Source organism: Lissotriton helveticus, chromosome 8 (assembly GCF_964261635.1).
Source record: "Lissotriton helveticus chromosome 8, aLisHel1.1, whole genome shotgun sequence".
NCBI lineage: Eukaryota > Metazoa > Chordata > Amphibia > Caudata > Salamandridae > Lissotriton > Lissotriton helveticus.
Genome location: NC_136069.1, coordinates 365,127,434 through 365,150,355, shown reverse-complemented (window position 1 = coordinate 365,150,355; position 22,922 = coordinate 365,127,434). Strand labels below are relative to the sequence as shown.

General features: G+C 39.2%; 1 protein-coding gene across 2 annotated transcripts in view; it reads right to left on the bottom strand.

Annotated features, from left to right (window-relative positions):
• BRCA2 (BRCA2 DNA repair associated) overlaps positions 1–22,922 on the bottom strand; it is a 480,797-nt gene that overhangs the window by 303,582 nt on the left and 154,293 nt on the right. For both annotated transcript variants that reach the window (XM_078657152.1, XM_078657154.1), the window contains exons 12-14: positions 15,662–22,738; positions 15,193–15,291; positions 9,904–9,973 (exon numbers count right to left, since the gene is read on the bottom strand). In XM_078657152.1, the coding sequence (XP_078513278.1) occupies positions 9,904–9,973; positions 15,193–15,291; positions 15,662–22,738 (7,246 nt within the window). The remainder of the gene's footprint in view (positions 1–9,903; positions 9,974–15,192; positions 15,292–15,661; positions 22,739–22,922) is intronic.

Here is a 22,922-nt window from a genome sequence, read left to right as displayed (position 1 = left end):
ATGTGGAGAGGGGCCGGCTGCGAGGATAGGCAGTCCGGTTCCAACTGATCCTCAATGGGAGCGCGGTGTCGGGCGTTTCTAGTCCCGTCCGGAGTGCACGATAGCAGATAGGCCTATTCTCGCAGCCGGCCCCTCTCCACATTTTTCTGGGCTCACAATGTGCAGCTGGCCCTTGGCCAATTCGTAAAGGATCAGTTGGAACTGGACTGCCTATCCTCGCAGCCGGCCCCTCTCCACATTTTTCCGGGCTCGCAATGTGCAGCTGGCCCTCGGCCAATTCGTAAAGGCTATCCACACCAGGACGAGGAACGCCGATGCTGCATCGGACAAACAGGCACTGGAAGGGTGAAGCGTGAATTTTCAGCAGCAGAAGCAGCGAATCAACCTCCTAGGGCCTAGAACTGGCACCACAAGGCAGGTCAGAACTTCCAGCAGTGGAGTTCAGGGATGCTGCAGGTAAATCTTTTGTGTCCCTGAGTCTTCATAACGGAGGCAAGCACACACAAGCCCTTGGGGAAACTTCTCAAGCAGGTTACAAACAGCAAAGTCCAGTCATTGTTCTCTCTAAGACAGAAGCAGCAACTGCAGGACAACCAAGCAAAGCAAACAGAGCAGAGGGGCAGTTCTCCTCCTCACAGCTCTTCTCTTTGGCAGTTTGGTTCTCTTGATCCAGAAGAGTTCTAAACGTCTGGGGTTTTAGGTCCAATACTTATAACCCTTTTGGCCTTTGAAGTTGGCAAACTTCAAAGTAAGTCTTTGCTTTTCACAAGTTCTTGCTTTGCCCAGCCTTGGTTCCAGACACACCCCAAGGGGTGAAGACAGCATTGTGAGAGGACAGGCACAGCCCTATTCAGGTGTCAGTGACAACTCCACCCATCACTCTAGCTAAGGAAGACCAATCAGCCTGGTGATGCCTCATTAGGATATGCAGGACACACCTCAGTTCCTTTTGTGCGACTGTCTGGAGTGAATGCGTCACATGTGTACAGCCTTCGCACATGCAATCTCAGGCTCTGAACTTACCCTGGAGTCCTTGAGATTGGGTCCAGAGGTTGGGCATTTAGCAAATCCCTGCACCAAGCCCCGTGAATAGATAATCCACTGTGCATGGCTTCTCGGGTTTAGGTGCAGAGCCTAGCCAAATATCGTGGGTTGTTCTTTTTTTAAAATAAATAATATTAATAATGTTAAATCTGCAGATTCAGAACCGCAGATGAAAAATGGCACAGAGGATCCACACACTTTGTGGATCTGTAGCAAATTTGTGGCAGGCAGTGTTGTTCCAGAAAAGCCTGCAATGAAATCGGCAAGGTTTTTCTGGAGGACAAGAGCTACCTACCGCCAATGTGCTCTGTAGTTACAGTTAAGTTTCATGTTACCACAAAAGGCCGTTCTGTGTTTGCTAACAACACTGTGCATCCAGTCTACATTTTGCACAACCAATGAACATGCCTAGTCAGGTCTCTGCTACGGAAATGAGTTGAAAGGGAAAAATGAAGAGAAAAAAAACTGAGATGACTTCATGCACCCAAAATATCAAACAACATGGAAAGGGAGTTCCCAATTATAAAAGGGACAAAAGTTCCAAAACTTAGCAGAAAACGCCCACAGAACAGCTTAATATTTTTCAAATTTTATTTTGTATATTTGTTTTTGTTCTCATAGAAAAATATATCCAATGTAAATAGTTGAAGTGAATACATGGTTCATTTGTTCATCTCATTTGTAAAATACACATAAAAAACATCAGACTAGGAACACATGGGGCAAGGAAAAATGGCACACAAATCAGTTACTCATTCAATCAACCAATAACTTATTACACAACCACTCCACACATACAAACTCAGACAAAAACAGCATTTCATCAAACATACAGGGAAAGCGCCGAAGCGCGTTTCGGAACAGTGCCAATAGGGGCTTCCTTCATCAGGGCGCATATCATAAATACAGTGGTCAGTACGGTCTCTCGAGATCCGAAAACCCAGTATTAGACAAGTGTCCTAGTCTAAATCATGGCTGGCGAAGCATATCATAAGATACACATAAATGGTGCTTCCAACGTTGCTCCAAGATGTATTACGAAGCAGGGAGGGGCCCTCATGGCTCCAGAGGGAACCCCGGGCTCGAAAATAGGAGCATATAGTAGGCAATAATAAGACTCAACCAATAAACATCAGTGACAGACTCCATCTAAGTCCAATGAATATCACTTTACGTACTCCAACTGGCGCAGGACAAGAACTCGAGAATTCGATCCAATACAGCGTGTCTGGCAGTGTAACGAGGAGCAGATGACTCACTCGCAGACAACACGGAGACAGTGGAATTACCAGGACGAATGCGTATTAAAGTTGTAGCGTCCTCAAGATGGACACAGCACGTCTCCGCAAAAGTATACGCCAGTCGATCACCCCCGACAACACGGGGCCAAATGCAAAACCCATGTAGTCCAGTCAAACTGGTGTAAGACACAGGCAAAACTGAAACAGAAGCTTTGTAAATGGGTGTGTACTCCGGAATAAGTTTAGTTTAACATAGCCAAAATCCAAAAAAATGGGTTACGGGAAAGCCCCGAAAATCACATTTTAAAATGGCAGCATGTAAATATATAATAAGGCGTATCAGGATGTTTTAACTAAAGTGTTAGTGACACAAATGTGACTTTTGAAATATACTAGTATACTTAAATAGTCGCTATAATTTTGATTATTAACTTATTTTTCCTTTCCTCATAGGATATGGCCACCCTTGAACAGCAATGTCCTATTTGTAAAGAGAGCTTGGATAATGGACAGAAGATTGCGATGGTGCCTGAAAATGGAGCTGAGGCCATCAACACTGCCAGTCAAAACCCTGGAAGTGATATCATCATATGTTCTAGAACCAGAGTTCATGTTACATGTTGGAAGAGTTATACTGATAAGAAAGATATTGAAGTTTAGAACAGAGAGGCAAGTACAGCATTTATTGCAATCAGAAGTGCTTGAATTGCTGCTAGGGTATTCTGACAGTTTGTTTTGTGGAACTTATGTGTACATTTTGTGCAAGCACAAGCCGAGAACAGAACATGTGTATGTACGCACATTTGAATTCACTAACTAAAAAAGGTGCTGTTAAAGTCAGAGTGATGAATGGTTGTTTGTACTAAGAGGCTGTATTGAATATTTTCTTTCGGATCTCCATGCCGCAGATTGAGTTTACCACCAATCTTGCAGTGTAAACTTGTGAAGCGGAAAAAACATCCTCAAAGAATATTTAACTGTTGAACAGCAATCGAAGAAGTTGAGAGTAGGGCGTCCCAAGTAATGAAGAACAAAATGAAGTTTATGAAGCCGTGTAGTTGCCTAGACTCGAAAGATGAAGGACAAAGGCGCTTTGCAGACTTCATATCCAAAATGGAATAATATATACAAGGAAGTGACATCCAAGCAAACAATTATAGGCACATTAAATGGAAGCTTATAGAATATTATTGAGATGGTATTATTATGTCGCAGGAAAGTGGAAAAGCTGATCTGGTAACTCTTCAGCAAACAGCTAATAACATTTTTCAAATGCATCCTTCCAAGTCAAAGGATTGTGTCATTGAACTGCAGAACATCTATATAATAGAAACTGCACCAAAACTAATCAAAAGTGATGTCACGTCATCTCACTCTAAAAGAAAAGACGTATATCCACCTGCAGGTGACCTCAATGCTAAAAGTGCTTTGGCTACCTTCCCAGTAGTTTGAGATTACTGTTTTCCAAAATATTGGAGAGAAAGATGTCTCAACTAAAGTGGGTGCAATAGAACAGAGCATTAGGTAAGCTATTAATATGTCCGCTCAAGATCGGTCTTTGGGTTCAACTGCACCATAGCTTCACATCAAGGTACCTTATTGACATGTTCTTCATAACCTGAAGTAAGTATGAAGTTTGTTGGCCAGAAAGTTAAGTTCTTGTCAAATGACAAAAACAAACAACTATCATTTTACTCACAGGCGAGAAGTTAAGGAAACATGGGTGTACAGTGCAACATTCTGTTCTAGATGCTGATGTGGATATTGTTCATGCTGCGATTTTGTCTTCGTAACATTCATTCACTGAACATTCATCCACTACCATTATAGGGGAAGATACAGTTTTTCTAATTCTTCTATTATATCATGCCAAGAACTATGGTTACAAATTGTATTATTGTAGTGACAAAACCAGGATCATCTATGAATCCTGTTTATGATAGTCTCTGTATTCAGACCTTGCTCGGCACTGACATTTGCAAGTACCTGCTTTTTCTACACGCTTATACAGGTTGCGACACAACTTCCAGAATTTTTTCTATTGGAAAGCCCAAAGCATTCGGTCATCATCTAAAGTAAAAGGAGCTCCAAGCAATTGCAAACTTTTTGCTTACAGAAGATTCCCAACACGTTGACATTGAAAACGCTGGGAAGAAGGCCCTGTTGGTGTTGTACGGGTGCAGGAACATGGATTCCATTAACAAACTTGGTCTTTGAATGTTGTTAGTGAGGTAATATGATGCCGAAAAAATTGGTTACACCAGAACGATTGCCGCCTACCAAATCTGCCACAGCTTTCTCACCTACTATCAAATCAGAGCGTGGTCATCAACCAAAGAGAATCTCAATCCAAAAGAATGGGGTTGGTATGAAAAAGAGAATTCATTTTAGCCTACAATATGTGACCTGCCTCCAGCTCCAGACTAGTTATTATATATGATAAGTTGTTTCTGCACAACACACTGTGCAACCATGAAACATGCTTGCAAAACGAATGTAATGCTCTGTTCTGCTGCTTGTGAGAGTTCCAAGTCAGTGGCTGCGATAATTGTGTTACTAACGAATATGACGACAGCAGCAGTGATGCAGATGATTGATTTTTGTTTTGGGTTATCATGATTTTGTGTTATCCGATGCAATTGGTTCTTCAGATGTCATTGTTTATGTGTTCTTAAAGAACGTATTATATGTATTATTGGTATTCTGAAATATAATGCATATAAAGTCATTAAAAAAATTTTTTTTCATAGATGTACATTTTTTTCCATTAAAACATCAATTTTCCTGGACAAAATAAAAAGCAATCCACTATGGCATGGCTGCCATTTTGAAATGTGATTTTCAGGGCTTTCCAGTAACCTGATTTTGTCAGATTTTGGATATGTCAAACAGTACCTATCCCAAGTAGAAAACCACGTAAAAACACTTCTGTTGCAATTTTGCCCAGGTTTGATGATTATTTTTCGTAGTTTGACTGGGCTAATGATCCTCTGAACCAGAAATCTGACATACCAAACATGGTGCTTTAGTGGGGAGAGGTGTGGACACAGTCTGGTCTGCGTTCAATTCTACCCCGTGCAAGCCAGTGGGCTGTGTACAACAGGTTGGATGGACTGGTTTATTTTTTTTTGTGGGGGGTAGGGACATATATGCAGATCCACCCCTCTGCCCCGGCATCAAATGCGCACAGCACTTTGAAATGTTCAGTTATTTGGTGGCATAGAGTGTGGGTTTTAGCTGTTTAGTTTGCTTTCTTCTGGGGCATACTGTGCCCATGTTAATTTATGCACGTTATCAATGTCACTTAGGGACGGCTTTTGGCATGGGCGGGCTAGGATCAGGCCGCCAATATTCAGAGGTGCCCAGAGCTGTGTTTAATGAGGTCATGCAAAGAGCAGCTTCCATCTAATTTGGTTCCAGTGATTCAGTTTGAAGTGCTTTTAATTATTAGTCAACACCCAATCAACACTTCTCCTTGTCGTTCCTTCTAACACTCTGCTGTCACACACCAATGCCACCTCCAACCAACAGCTTGACCACAGTGTGAAAGACCTGAGCTGTTAGTAATTCAGGTGAGAAGGGTGAGGTGCCAAGAAGTTTACATTCACAGGCCAGCTACTGCTGTTATATTGTCAGGAGATGACCTGACACAAATTGACCCGCCTCATTTTATTCATATACAGCAGCGAGGGCGCCCAATTTCTTTCTGCCCAGAGCGCTATCGTAACTAAGACCGGCCCTGATGTGCCTGGTTACATCATTTTAGGCATCAGTGATACCATGGTGAGGTCATGAGCAGCACCGGCTATATACATGAGCTACGGTTTAAGGGGCTTAAACTGACAGAGGAATTTCAATGGTTTTTTAGATTTTGCATTATTTTCATGAGAATTTTAGTAACAAATCAACTTCTTTTAAGCAAAGGTAACCATATCTTACATTTAACACATTTTTTAATGATGTGCGTCAAGGTTTGGGGACTTATAGTGTCATAAATGTAGAAAAGGCCCTTTATGTATGCCCTCCCACTCCACTTTTCGCTCCAAAACTAATGGTTAGAACTCTAAGAGTGCACTGGTGCCTGCTGCCCAATGCCAATGCTCTCTCCCTAAAACTGGTAAATGTGAATTGGCAACCACAAGTGGCAAATAAGTTACTCCTCTTACACATCCCAGTATATGGTACCAGTAGTACCCAGGGCATGGGCATTAAAGGGGTTACCCTGAATGACCCATGTAAACTGATGACAGCAGTCCTGCCAATGCAGACTGCAGGAAGTGTACACTGCTCATACTCAACTTTGTCCTTACCATGTGTTGCAAGGTCAATGCACTATTTTTAATATATGCCAGTTACCACTAAGGAAGGCCTCCTAGACGTAGGAGGTAGGGTGAATTATATTAAAGGTGTGGACATGTAAGTGCAAGCCTATAAGTCCTTATAGTGGCCTTTTCTATTAAAGGCTACTATAAGTGATCAGTGGTCAATAGGAGAACATGGGCTGGCACCCATGCTAACTCAAGATCGCCAGCTCCACTATGGTACAGACAAAATATGTCATGCTTGGTATCAAACAAAGTGCCTTATTACCCCCGACACGATTCTCATGTTGAGGGCGTTGTGCCATACAATCAGGTGGCTATCTTAGAGGTTGGCCACTTGATTACCCCAGCCTTTCCTGTGCTCTGGCTGGCAGCCCGCAGCTGCGAACGCCATTTCAGGAATATGACCCGTGCCAGGAAGTGTGAACTCTTGCAGGAGTCAAACAATAGCCTGGACAGGAAGGAGGTTACACCTACCTCTCTGGCAGGATGGCTGGTGAAGTGGCACATCAAGGCGGTGAGCTTTACAGCTTACACCGCATGGGATATGCAACCAGGCTGCTACCCAAAGGAGTAAACTGCCTTCCACTGACCCCCAGACACATTAGCACCCGGATAGGTGGAAAAATTAGGTATTCAGGAAGTGTACACCCATAGAGGACTAGCCGCACCAGGTAGGCTACCTGGTCTGTACAGCCAAGGAAGGTGTCTGCCACTTTTAAAAGTGGCAGAATAGAGGGTTCTGGGTAGAAATAGTGTCACGCCCCTGAAAGTAGTCACATTGGCCACTTGCACCCACATGCCTAATGCCCCTAAATCCAGGATTTAAGGGCTATTCCTGACACTAAAGCCTCAATTCTGCAACAAGGAACACAGAAGACATGTGTCTGTGACAAAAGGATCTGCACAAAGCAAAGGCGTGATATACTGCACCTACAGCAACCTTCCTGGAACTGCACGGCTGCAACTAGTCCTGGACCAAAGCTTGAGCCCCTCCCACAGAGGGACGCCTTTGAGAGCCAAAGACAACTCCTGACTACCTTGGACTAGTGGCACAAGTCCCCTGCACACCACAGGTAAAACAATCCACAAGAACCAAAGAATCACTGGCCATTGAGCCCGCCCGAAAGTAATGGTCCAGCGTACTGTAGGGAAAATAGTCCTGACCTTAACCAAGTTTGAAGCAGCTACCTTTTTTCACCTGGACCTCCGGATGTCAAAACAATTTCTTACACTTATCAAGGCTTATTGGTGGCCAGTCTGGCAACCACCAACTTTACTCGACTATCTTTCAAGTCGTGACAATTACTTATTGTCTATGTTGCTTAACACATGAATCCTCAAGTAAAACCGGACTGCTCTTTGCCACTCTACCAGGACTGAACTAAGGATTTAGTATTGTGAATCCAAGGACCATCTTTGGGGTATTGAGAGAGTACAGCATGGTAAAGCCTAGCCAGCATCACCACATTATACTCCACTTTCCTACAATAAGAAACATACCAGATTACTTTTTTTCTTTTTAATTCGGTCAGCACTGTAGTTTTATTTATCAAGCAACAAAAATGCCACATATATCAAGTATAATTGAAACTATATTTTAGGGTAAAAATCATCCTGATTTTCCGTACTAATGTAAAAGATAATTGCAATTTTATTAAGGGCACAGGGGTAAATAATATCTAATTCTAACTGTTGTGGTAATTTCATATCAGAAATAAATTCCAACTATAGATATTTCCCCCCAAAAAAGGATTAACTTGAGTCTTGTAAGAACTAAACAATATCTGTAAAATGACAATCCTTAACATACTTTGCCTTCCCTCATTTTGAAGTGGACAGTGTTTTTATATTGTTATTGCAATTTAAAATATACAGTACAGCATAACACAACAACAATAACAATCACAAATGTTACAACTAAGCAGAAATGCGGTCAGCCACACTCATGGTGTAAACCAGTGTCATAAGGATGGGACCACATGTCCAGGACAGTAACTGTCAGTAACTGACTTCCATGTATTTCTATAACAGACTGGGCATTACAGGCACCATTCTGTCAATAACAATATATGAGGCACCCACTTTGCAGTTAGTGGAGAGAGAAGTAAACAAACCCCATAACAAACAACAACAAAGGGTGATAAGCTATCTGAAGTGATCGATAATAGGCTAGCATAGCAGGGGGTTGGTGTGGGCAACAGAGGCAGAGAAGGCAACCTCATGCAGGGATTCTACCCAAGAACAGAACTAAGCGCAGGATTATAGGGCCTTGGTGTATAGGGACTGAGTCATCCTACCACCTTAGTACCTATGTGCCCAAGACCGACTAGCTATAGTGTCTAACTTGCTCTTCTACTCACTCACAGAGAAACAAATGATTAGACACCCCAGAACACAACACTCCCACATCTCTCAGGAATTGCAGTAACAAGACACACCCTTTCGCTCACACTCGTGTACTTGTCCACAATAAAATCTGACAGAGACATGAAACAGTTTAAAATATTTATTTTAACTAACATGCCCTAACATGCAGTATACGTGTCACAACAAGAAGGAAAATGCATAGGACAAATACAGTCAGCATAGCAGCTCGTCCATATATCATGAAAGGGGATGTCATTATGAAAAGACAATAGAGCCTAATCTCCCTCCCCTGCAAAGGAGCAGTATTATTATGTGTTAGAAGATATCTGGGCTTTGTCATCAGACCCCATCGTTAGCCTATAGATGGTAGATCTACATCATAGGTGCTGTCTCGCTCTTCTCCCTGGAAAGGTCCAAGCTTGTGCTTCCTATTTGTGTATTCTAATAAAAACCAAAGTACGTTGGCCAGAATAAAATAACAAGGGGCATTGTTGTTCAACCTTACTCACAATGTGCAGTCAAAATCCCAGGAACCTACAGAGAGTGAACACACCATTGAGTTCTCGTGTGAAAACTACCTTAGACGTTATTGCAAAAATAAAGTAGAGTAGTAACGTGTGCAAAGCAGCAGGCAAGCTGGAGCGGGCTCATGCTAACTTAGAGAAAAACAACTTTGTCCCTATCGACCATATGACACGGTGAAGCCACTAAGACCAGAGGACAGGTGAGGCACATGTCTTGGTAGTTAAGCACCATACCAGATTAGCTAACAGATATTTTCTCAAGTACTCACAAAAGGCAAATATATTTTTTGTTGCAGACAACCTATTTCAATGTAATAGTATGAAAAGGTTTTGTGCTTTTTTTCTTAAATATCAATGTTCTCAAATCAAAAACAATTCCAATGTAATCATGTTCATTCTTACCTGGGAGGTCTGCAGCTTATAGGCTTCAATGCAACATTGTATGAAAACTTTCTTCTATCTCTTGATGCATCTAAAGATAAAGGAAGCAATTCAAGCACATGTAAACTATAGGATTTAGAAGTACACGACAAACACAACTTGTAATCTGAGTAATATTTTTTGCAAGCATATTAGTTGATAACAAAAGCATAGATTATGTGAATCTACATTTCTATAAATCAGTTTGTTCTTATCAAACCTAACTCTTTCCCCCACCCTTGTAAGACTAAAAAAATATATGAAATTGCATCAGCCTTGTGGTTGAATCCACAACCTTCCTTAATGTCTCTTTTTCCTAACTGATCCAGATTGTTGGCAGACATTTTGAATGCCTGACCTCCCAGAAATGTAAAATTAAAAAAAAGGAAAATGTCACTGTGTTTTTCTTTTTTTGACTACCTGAAATTACACCGATAAAGAAGGATTCCTTCACTGCCCGTGTGTCTTGTTGAACAGAAAAGGCCACAGACTCATTCAATTTTTATCACAGCCCATGTGTAACTGGAAGATAGCAAAGTCTGAAAAGAAGGACTGCACTCTCCCTTCTACCTGACACAAAAGAAACTATCTCTATGGTCTAATCATTAGACTATGGAGATACAGTTGACGCTAATGCAATCTCACTGCTCTCGAGCAGGCTGCATTTTTATGCACGGAATAGGCCCTAATACCCTAGCAGATCCTTATCCTTTTTATGGCTTCCTTAAATGAATACTTGAAATGTTAGCAACATGGATGTTTTAAGCTAAAAGAGATCCCTACATTGAAGTCCCCAACCTATTTCATAGAATGAACATGCTTTGGCATTCAGGTATATTGCAGATATTTTTCATAATTATTAAACTCAACCATCTAGGAGATTATTTTCACCCCAGATATAAGAAAGCATGATCCAACCATAATACACACCCCTCTCATTATCCCACAGACCACCTTGGACCAACTTACTATAGGTGGACCTCACTCATATAGATACCCTCTGGACATTTCTAGGTATGCAAAGAACTTGACACATAGAAGACTACAAGAATTACCATTCCATACCACTATATTTGTATTTGCACTAAAAAAGGAAAACAAAAACTGACTATCTATTCTTTACACAAACCACATTTAACTAGTACCAATTTTTTTATAACTTGCTACACATTCCAACTATCCAAAACCTCCCAAAAATGATAGGATGTTCATAATATTGGACTTCAACACCCTAAGACCGAAATTAATATATTGTTAAACCATAATGGAAATATTGAGGTACAGACATCTGATTTAAATCGCTGATGTTTTTTAAAGCATCTTTTATTTGTTACCGCTGAAAAGCAGCAACACAAATTAAAAAGACAAACCACAGCCAATCCTAAACATTTGACATGTAGTAAAAGGTTATCATAGATCAATCCCCACAGAAAGAAGAAATCATGAATATTACGTCCCAACGTTCTTCTCTCATGGAACCCCAGGCACCAATCTCCAATGTTAATACACACTTTAAAATCCTCGAGTGTCAAGAAAAAGCTAGCACTAATTGATCAAATGTTCCCAAATTTAATAATACAAATTCCAGTTTTAACACACTCAACCTATTCTACAAATCACCCCATCTGAAAAGGATTGTGAAGCTTACATCCCATGTCCTGAACCCCAACCGTACCCATTTCTATACTATCCCTACCTTTGCTTATACTTCTTACGATTACATCACCCATTCCCTCCTAAGCACTCTCTCCTTTCTCCAACTAAACAAGGCCAGAGACAACATGGACTACTTGAACTCACTGTGCTGTACAACAGATAGGCTCCTGTCTAAAATATGCATACTCTTCACTGGCCTTCAACACACACGCTCCTCAACAGCCAAACACAAGCCCTGTGTAAAATTGAATCCAAGACCTATAAAAATTCCTCGGCACCCTACGGCAACTCCAGTCCATGAAAACCTTGAATCAAAAGAACCTATCCTATGCTACAGGACTTCTTGGAATTCTAGATAATCAAGAGTAAGCTCTCTAAAACTCTCCTAAAAAGCTTGCTCATGGCTCATTATATAACAATAATTTCAAGCCCCGGAAGATCTATACCAGAAATAACAATTGCTCATTTCCAATTGTTCCTATTGAGATATTGACATCTTCTTCATCGGTTCCTTATCAACCCTCAAGAGCTTCCCACCCAACTATTTGGTGTCCAAAAACAGCCACAAAATCGAAGAAATAATCCACTATAATAATCATGACGTTTGCTAACAAAGTTGGCTTAATGACTCGTCACAGGTGATAACAGACCTCCCTCTACCCCCTCACCCTCCAAGCACTGAGGGTGACTATTAAATATAATACTTGGTTGAGAAGGCAAAATAGGAGGCAAGCAAATTCTGTCTCCTATAAATTCTGTCTCCAACAATATCTTTCAACAAAACTTGAGCCTACAATGGTACAGCTATGCAACCTCCCTCCTTCTTTGCCTACCCACGTAGATGCTGCAACCAGAGACCTAATTGCCAAAGAAGAAATTATAAAATCTGAGATCCCAATTCTAGTGAATTGCTCTTATCAATATCTGGTCCTCTTCTCTCAAACACTGGTCAAGGGACGGCCAAAAAAGTCAAAAGAACAAGAGTTTTCAATATGGTTGACTAACTCCCTTGCAGCACTGTTGTTCTTCAACCTAGTGAAGATCTAAACGAATCTTGAATAGGCTGACTCAAAGATTAACACAATGACGCTTTGACTTTGATCACTGATGAGTTGGTACTGCTGAAACGGAAAAGACAAAAAACATAGATTATAAAAATAGATTTCAAATGATCTGAATGAAGAAAGAAGAGCTCTCAGATCTTATGAATGTGTCTGGTGATAAAAACCACTCTGGGGAAAACCAGAAAAGACTACATAGAGAATGGAGAAATCAAATTTAAGGCTAAAGGAGCACTCTTTAAAAGAAAACACTGACTCAGCTAATAGCCATCCAATAAAACCTTTGAGACTGTCAACTATATCAATAACCCCACTTCCCCTTGCACTGTGAACATAACCAATGAAAGATGTGAACTAGATTCTTTATAAGCATGAAGAAAAGCCTCTATATATCAAACATGGTAAACTTGTTGAATCCTGTTCAAGTTTTGTGCCACATCCAGTGAATAAAAAACATATGTGTATTATTCAGAAATCTACAGCCGCATGATCTTTTATCCGCCTAGATATGCGAGGCACATTTACAGAAGCAATTGGCAAAACTTGTTGTATTTTTTAAAATGAAGTCTGCCAAATTCGTTTGGGACATGACATGGCTGGGTCGCTTTAAAAACAGAAAAAACCCTACCTATTCCTAATTGATGTGGTTTTTTTGTTTTGGCACCCTATGCAGCGCATTATCTTGACAGCCGATATCACTTACTGTTAAAAAAAAAAAAAAAGGGTTTGGTCTTGATGTTGCAAGGCATAATAATTTTCAAATGATTAGCAAAAGGAGTGTGCAATGACTCTGGGTCCTGGCCAATAGCATTTTTGCAATAATCTCCTAATTAAGCAGGGTGTGGACAATCCTTCTGGATTCCGACATGAATCTCATGTTGATGCGAAATAGAAAGTATGGTAACACAATCTACATAATATTTCATGTGCTTTTTTTCTGTAGACTACTTTTTAGATTCTATTAATTCAACCTATTTCATTTGTGCTAGGTTTCTTAAGTTATTTAAAAGTGTAATTAAATTACTTCTTTATAAATAATCATGCATTTGTGAGGGTTCTTAACCTCTGGAAATGGAAGCTTCTATATTTCCCTATTCTTTTCCTTCATGTGTCTAATGAGATATTTCGGACATTACCAGTAATGTCCAAAATTACCCTTGAGTACTCCATTCTATTCTGCAAGTGCCTGGAAATCAGCATTAAGATTAGGAGTATTATAATGAAATATAATCAGGAATGCCCTCATATTCTAAACTAACTTTCCTTCATTGGTAACTTTCTTTCCCTTCTTAGCAGGTTCGAGCCAGATTATCATTTTTTTCTCAAAAACAGCTGCTCACTTTCTAGAGAGGCCAAGGTACTGTTTCTTGAATGTACAGGCTGCAGCGATTGTTTATTTATTACATCATTCTGCAGTGACCAGGACAAGCATTGAGCTGTCGACAAGGCCAATTCACCAGTTGTGGTAACATTTCCTAGTAGGACTAGTGAAATAAACACTATGTGGAGAGACAGCTGATGCACACTCTTAAGGGAGGTTTCCATGTCAACTACTTTCTTATTGGTTTCAGATGTGAGGATATCTACCAGCCCAATTAATATTTTTTCATTTTCACAAATTCTCAATATGGCTATACATCTTATTTAATATCTAATTTGGTGGTGTGCCAATCCAAGGAAGTGATAATTGTAGCAAGATTTGCTAGTAAGCTAGTCATGCACCCTGAGACACTGGGGGCAAATCACATGTGGGCTCGTGTACCAAGGCCCATCCAGTGAAGAGGATGAGGCTTCAGGCATGCTATTCAAATTATTACCAAATAAGTTTTGAGACACGCCCTTCCCACAGTCACCCACCAAAACATCCACCCCCTTACCATCTGACCTTTTGCCCTGAATTGGCTCCTAGTGATGGCCCTCTAGCCATCGACACTTATCAAACTTTGTGCATATTGCCGAATTTGTATCTTTGATAAAGAGGCTTGTCTTTGAAGTGAGTGTACCAAGAGGCACGCTTCCCCCGGATCAGAGACTGTAGGCCCCCGGTCTCCAGCAACGCAACCTGCTAAACACCAAAGCTGTCAGGTAGATAGAATTGGGCTCCCAGTACCACTATAAAGTGGCAGTACCACTATAGAGTGGCAGTACTTTCCCAAGACTATAAAATCACACATTTTTGAAAAATGATGGGCAGAGTCTTAATGTGCAAGGTCGAGCAGCAGCAAAAGTTAATCAATTTGTTCCAGACAGACGACAAAAGAGTGTTTAACGACAAGTTCCCCATTATTGTCTTTTGACTTGGGTGTTATGATTAACTAATGGAGTTATTCAGAGACACTTTCCCTTCTTGGAACACTGGGGCAAATGGCCATTTTCTTTATGCCAAAAATCTCAATAGAATAAGAAATAAGCAACTAGGACTTTCACCCTCTAACACTTTTGTTAAAATATGAAATATATTAGAAATGGTTCATTGCAAGTGAGTATAGTAATTTGTTTGTAAACATGCAGCAGTAATGTAATAGATGGGCAAATTTAAACCAAAAATGAATACCATCTGGTGTGCTTGTCATAGCCTTAAATGAGGATGATCTCTTTGCCTCCATTGTTCTGTCAAATTCAGGCAGTAACCGTCTTTTAATTGGCGGCTCACCTAAAAAGAGACATAATTTAGCTAGAGGTTGGATGGATATTCTTCAATTTAAATAAATGAAAAGTCAATTTTATTACACATTCATGAAAAACAGTCAAAGCACTAAAAGAAAATGTTACTGAAGTAAAACACACACCACTACTTATTTAATGCTACTTTAAAATAATCTTGCTGGATACTTAGAATATAGCCTCATTAATATCTAATCACTCAATTCTAGCTGAAGGGTATTAGGGTTACACTTTGGAAAAAGAATTCCTATCTTTCTCGCAACACTAAGACCCTGTAGAAAACTATAATTTGCAAGTGGCACATTTAATATTTACTTGCACTGCTTCCTAAGAGTGGAAGTATTACTGCTAGCACGTACCAAATAAGAAGCCTTCTTCTGTTCTCAGTCTTTTCCCATTTTGCTTGTTTTCTTCTTCTGTAGAACATATTTCCTCAGCATATATCACAGAGTTTTCTGTAAGCTCTCCATCTTCCATGAAAGCTATGGCACTCTCCATTGCTTCTTTGTCCTGAAAGTTTTCTGGAGCTCTCACAAAGGAAGCAAATGGTGCATTAAGATTTTCTGTAGTATTTTCAGCTTTACAGTGTGGGTGGCTATGAACAGTGGACTTATTGTAATGTAACAAATTCCGTTGTAATGCCGTGGGAATTCTTTCTTCACTCTGAAGAAAACGGTCATGCATTTCAGAGGAGTGCACAGTTTTTGAAGAGTTTTGAATAGATTTTTCTACTTGTATTTTCTGGAGTGGGCTAGCAGCTCTTTTTTTCACAGATAATTCTTCACGTTGAGGTAAGCTGCACATGTATGTTTCCTTTGGTGGAGCAGGTTGCGGTCCTTCACTGAATGAATCATATACAATGCTGCTGAGGTGATCAAATTCTTTAAGCATGCTCTTAACTTTTTCAAGAGTGTCTTCCGAAACCAAAACCTGCTTTCCACTTGCTGTGTTAAATCCACAGTTTGCCTTTAAATGTACTAGCTTTTTAGAATCTGCACTATCTTGTGGTGTTGTTTGCTTAACATTTGTATTAAACGCAATGTCTTTTCTTGCAAACATTGGGTTAACTTCTTTACATTGGGATTGCATTGTAAATATGTCCTTGTTATCTGGTTTTGAGTTATTATTTTCAATTTCAATTTCCATAAAAAGTTGTCTTGCTTTCCTTAAGGAATCTTCTGAAAGTTGCACCGCTTTTCCACTTGCTGTATTAAAACCCCCAGCAAAATTCCCTATGCAAGTGGACTTGTCCTGACACTTAACAACACGGTTATCAGCAATTGAAAAAGCAGATGACTGATCAGAGTTCTTAGTTTCCATGTCTGAAAATGTCTGTTTGACATGCTTTAGAGCTTTTTCTAGTACACCAACTTGTTTACCTTTGGCATTAGAAAATGGAAACTCGATTGAACTTCTGGTGTGTTTCTCTTCAATAGGTGTAGGGTTTGTAATAAACATATTGTCTTTGTTTGCATTCACTAATTTATCATCATCTTTGTTTGGAAATTTCAAATTAAACTCACCTTTGTCATATGCTGGCAATCTACTTTCAATTTCCAAAAACATTTGTTTACCCTTCTTTAAGGACTCCTCAGAAAGCTGAACAGGTTTTCCACTTGCTGTACTAAAAAACCCTGTTTGTTCTAAAGAAGTATTTACTTTGTAAGTAGACTTATCCTGACATTTAGAAACATAGCTATCACCTGCCTGACCACCAGAGGTTTGTAACTTATTTTCAGTTCCCTTGTCTGCAAATGCCATTCTGACATGCTTTATGGATTTTTCTTGTAAGCACACTTGTTTCCCTTCGACAATGGGCAAAGGACACCCTATTGAGCTTCTGGAGTCCTTTTCTTCAACAGGCATGCTGTTTATATTAAACCCACTGTCATTTTCTGCATTCATTGTTGTATCTTTCTTACATGAGGATTTTAATGTCAACATATCTTTGTCATTAACTGGTGAACTGCTTTCAATTTCCAAAAACAGTTGTTTGGCTTTTTTTAATGATTTCTCAGAATGCTGCACAGGTTTTCCACTTGCTGTACTAAACGGTCCTGTTTTATCTAAAGAATTATATGAAGGACCAGAATCGTCATAACAGTTAGGAACATAGTTATCAGTTGTCTTACCACCATAGGTTTGTAACTTGTTCTCAGTTCCCATGTCTGCACATGTCATTCTGACATTCTTTAGGTCATTTGTTTGTACATCAACTTCTTTCCCTTTGTTAACAGAAAAAGGATAATCATTTTGTTTTCTGGTGAGCTTGGTTTCACTAGGCACATTCTTAGATAACATAATGCTCTGAGCTGCAGGTGCCTGGGAACAAGGAGCAGGAACTTCAACTTGATTTACCAAGGACATAGAAGTAATCTTTGGTAGAATACATTCATCACTATTACAAACTTCCTGAAATAACTGCTTGGCTTTCTTCAAAGATTCATCCGATACACTGACTTTTTTACCAGCTGCTGTGGTGAAAGCGATTCCTTTTAGATGTTTGATCTTGCCCTCCCCACTATTAATTGATTGTTTTCCCTTCAAATTGATTTCTGAATAGGAATTATCATTTGTAACAGGAGTATCCTGGCGATTGGTTTCAATTTGTTCATCAAACCTTTGTGTAGTTTGGCATGTGTCTTTTGAATTACTATGACTTTTATCCCCAATTATTATGGACTTCATCTTCTGTTCATGCAAAATAGTACTATATTCTGCTTTTACGTCGGATGCATTAGTATTGGAATCATTAAAATTATTCAAACGATAAACTTGCTTTGAATCTAGATTTTCTATTATTTCACCTACATTCATGATTTTATTAAACTCACCTTCTTTTGTGTTTAAATCAGTTATGCCTATAGGATCCTCTACTAGAACATCTTGTCCTTTTGCAACTTTAACACTTTTATTGAGGGCAAAACCCAAAACATTTTTTGAAACATCATTTTGAGCTATTCCAGCAAAATCACTTCTAACAAAAAGGTCCTTTCCTGTTTGAAGGGCAGATTTACTAAAACGTGTTAGCTTTCCCTGTACGGTGGAAAATTCTTCAGAGGAATTACTGGGGCACATGGGAGATTTCTCTATGCAGTGGATATCAGAATTTTCTGACACACTGTAAAGAGGATTTGATACTTCCAATTCAAGAGGATTTCTTACATTAATGTCTCTCTTTAACGGTTCTTTAGTGGGAACTTCCATATGCTGTTCTAGAGTAGATACATATTTCACATGAGTAGGCTGTTTTCTGCTATCATTACATTTAAAAGTGGTATCTGAATAATATTTTTCGGGCAGTGACCCTTCAAGTATATCATTAATTGTAACCAGGGGCTCAGATTTTTCAATTTTATTCAAACTTACATTAACCTCATGTTTCATATCTACCAATGATGTATCTTCCAAACAAATATGTTTTATGTTAGTCAGTGATGAATCTGTAACTAATATCTTTTTTTCACTAGAAGTATGAATTCCTTTCATGCTCCTTTCAGGAAGTTTCATGTTGGAAGTGCGAGGATCAATAGTAATCACTGTATTTTTTAAATCTGAAAACTCAGTTTCTTGCACAACAGTGTTCTGTAGGACAGATGTGCTTTTGATTAGGCCAGTGTCTCTCCTGTGTATGCCATCTTCTAACAATGACTTGTCTACCAATAAAGGACTAGAACATTCTTCCTGCAATAGAATGTGTGCTTTATCCAAAGACTTTTTAGATACCAAAATATTTCTGCCCCCAGCAGTTTGAAAGCCCCCAGGAACGTAGTTGGAATATTTATTTACCTCTTTATCAAGAAGCTCATGACTCCAACTTCCATCACTGGAACAGTAAAATGCATTAACAGTTTCAAATGTAGACACTTTTTTTAACTGTACTGAATTTTGGGCACTTCCCGGTTGTAAATCATAGTTATGCAGCTCACCCTTAGAAGAATCCCCATTTTCTGATTGTCTGACATTTTCATCTATATATTCATTCCGGATACTACTAACACAACCACTGTTATTAGTGCTGTGTTTATGCTGATCTTCTGTAATTATCCTCTCACAATTATTCATGTTGGACTTTGAGATATTTTCATTCAGCTTCACACAACTGTAAGACTTTCTCTTAAATGAGTCACAATGGTTCCCTGGCTGAAACTCACACGTAGCTTTATCAGTTCTAGTATGGGCATGTTTCTTTAAATTTCTTTCAATGCATTCTATTTCCTCACCAGCACCTAATGTGTCACTGGATAATTTTCCTGCACTGAGTGTAACATCATGATCAAAGCCAATCTTTTTGCCAGTAGCTAACCTAAAGCTTTTTGAACCGGTCAAACTGTCTTCAGGCACAGCATGTAAAGAGGCAAGAACACTCACATCTTCAACATTAACCTGTGGGTGTACAAATGTCTTATATCCTAAATCAACAGCCTCGTCTTTAACACTGTGATTCATTGCAGAGCTTTTGTTAAGGTTTGGCATCCCAGATGGTTGTGTGGTATCAACCAACTGAACTTCAGTATCAAAGCTATCATTGAAATCCACATCTTTCCACATATCAGAATTGTTTAGTTGAGTCATTTCGCATGCAGTCATAGATAATGCTTTTGTATCACTTGTTATGGCATTGCTTGTTTTTTTGAGCTGTGTAAATTCAAACTGGCTATAATTTTCTTCTAACATATGGGAGAGTTCTGTAATGTCGGCTTTTTGGCTCTCTGTCAAACTCTGGCTGGGCTGAGATAAAGATCTGGTTGAAATTTTTTGAATAATGTGTCTAGTATCATAAGAACACTGTGTGTTAATCAAAGCAAGATCCTTTGGCTCCCCTATCCCCAAAACACATAATTCATTAATGGCACTCTCTCTAGGAGGAGAGGTTGCTAGAGTTTGTTGTACACTCAATACTGAAATGTTTTCCTCTGCATGCTGACCAAGGGTATTTTGGAAATTGTCTTCAAGTTCTTTGAATATCATCTTGCCATTCTCTACTTGATTTTCTGAAAATTGTATCCATTTGTTAGATGCAGTTTTGAAGCCACAAAAAGACACATTCTTGTTGGTCTCATTTAAAACAGGGAATATGTTTGATGTTTTGACAAAATCTGTATTTTTAGATACTTCTGTAATACACTGATTTTCAAATTTGTTTAACAGAATATGCTTCTTAGTAAGATAGCGACAAGTCTGGATTTGCATAAAAGAATCAGTTTTAGATAAACAAGACGGAAACTTTGAACTAGACCCTATGTAGTCCATTTCGCTGTCATTTGTACTTATGTTCTCATTGAGGTACTGTTCTTCTATTTTTTTGACCAATATTTCGTCCTTTTTTCGTTTGTTTTCTGAATTATGTTTTAGTTCATGACAGACCGTTTTAAAACCACCAACTGAAACACTTATTTCACCTGTAGAGAAACAGGTTTTGTTTTCATGAACATGCATTCTGCTTCTATCAAACTCCTTTTGAGTGACTGGTATCTGTATTTTGGTTGCAGATTCGGATGTAATAAGCACTTGGTTTGGACCCAATTCATCAACAAAAGGGAGTATGAGTAGATCATGTATAGTGTCTTCTGTGTGAACTTTTCCACTGAGGCAATGATCTTCGATTCCTTGAAATGTCATTTTGCTTTCCTCAATATTATTTTCTGAAATGTGCATCTTTTTCTCCAATGTGGTTTTAAATTCACTAGTATGGTCATTTAAAACAGATGGGTTAAAATTAGGTAAAAGGTATGACTCTCCCAATGTATTTACATTTACATTTTGACTTCCTGTGTGATCATGATATTCAGACAAATGTACATTTTCACCAAAGGCAGACAGTACTTTGACATCTGGTTTAATGTCCTTATTTTCATTTAATTTGTCAGCAGTATTGTGTTCTCCAATTTCTTGGAAAAATAGATTGCCTTTTAGGATGTTTTCAGAAATGCCCGGTTGTTTAGTAGAATCTGATTGAGAGTCAGGTAAAACTTTTGTATCCGCCTTAATGTCCACATTCTCACATTTGAGACCAGTGCTGCAATTGACAAATTCTTCAGACAGTTGTCTACCTTTCTTTAGTTCATTTTTTGAGATGTTCAACTGATTGCTCATCACTGTTTTAAATTCAACAGAAGGCATATCAGTAGATATTTTATTACAAACCGAGAGAAAAAGTGAATTCCCCAGTGAAGTGAGGTTTTCTTGATTTTCTGTACAAAACTGATCTTCGATTTCTTTGAACAATCTTTTGCCTTTTGTGGCATTGTCCATACTGATCTGAATTGGCCTATCAGATGCAGTTTTGAAGTCGCCAACACTGACCTTAAATGTAGATGCAAAAGACACAGGAGTTCCATGTGAATCAGTGCCTCCTAACTGCTTTATTTCTATTGCATGGTTTGAAAATGACTCAGTGGACCGGCCCAGTTTTTCTAATAATCTCTCTGTGGAAGGAAGTTGTGATTTGGTAATGTTCTTGCAAGGGACAAAACCTGCACCTGAAGGGGCATGTGGTAAAAACCATGTAGGAACATCGTTTGGGATCACATTAAAAACTGTCTGCTCCGGTTTTTCTTTCGAGTTAGGTTTTGAGATGGGAGGAGCTGGAGAAATGACTTCATTTGAAAAACTGCATTCTGTGTTATCAAACAACTTCTGCACGTTTTCTATATTTTCGCTACAAATAGCAATTGTCTTCTTGCTTGCATTTTGAAAAGACACTGCATTACTTGCCCCCTCAGCAGCAATGCACTTAGGCTGCTGAACCGCCCCAAGTGAATGCAAGTTTAGGTACAGGTCTTTTTCTTTCTTAGGCAGAGAACAGCCACATTTTGCTTTCTGAGTGGGCGAAGGGAGGTGACATAATGCACAGTTTGTACCTGGTACCATCATGAGTTGTTTTAAAGCGAGCTCAGAAATACAATTTTCGTCGGCTGATACAATTTGGCAAGTCGTCTCTTCATTCTTCCTATCTTGGATAAGCATTAAATTCGAATCACAGTTTTCTATAGTGTTGATGAACTCCACACTACCAGAACACATTTCAACGCTGAATGGCTCTTCAAAGTGATCTCTCTGACAATCAAGTTCTGAATCTTTACTGCAACCTGAAACTAAATTGGGGTTCTTGGCAAACTCAACTGTATTATCCACATTGCTGGGTTCAATTCTGGAGCGTTTTGCTGCAAGGAGCGCTGCTGCGGCCAAAGCCTTCCGTTTTATGCTTGAATCATTTCTATTTGTCGTTTTCATGGATTGCTTCTGCTCAGAGACAGGTGACAAACCTAGTTTTGCAGCAGTTTGCAAAGATGCTGCTTCTTTAACGGTTATTTCACTTGTTATTTCCTCATCATTATTCTTGTAAAATATTTCATTTATTTGATTTGTTTCGATATCAATTTTGCAACATATCTTTTTTTCAGAGGCTGTGTCAAACCTTGAAGTTTTTGCACCTGCAAGAAAAAGGAAAACCGAGGAAATGCAGTTCATTACACAGATAATATACACAAATTCACTACAAGTTATAGTTGGCTTGCTTAGTGCATCAAATATGTGGCATGTGCATTTTTATTACGACTTAGGTTACCTTCTCTTACATTGATTATGAATACATGCGTTGTTAATACTGCATTTTAC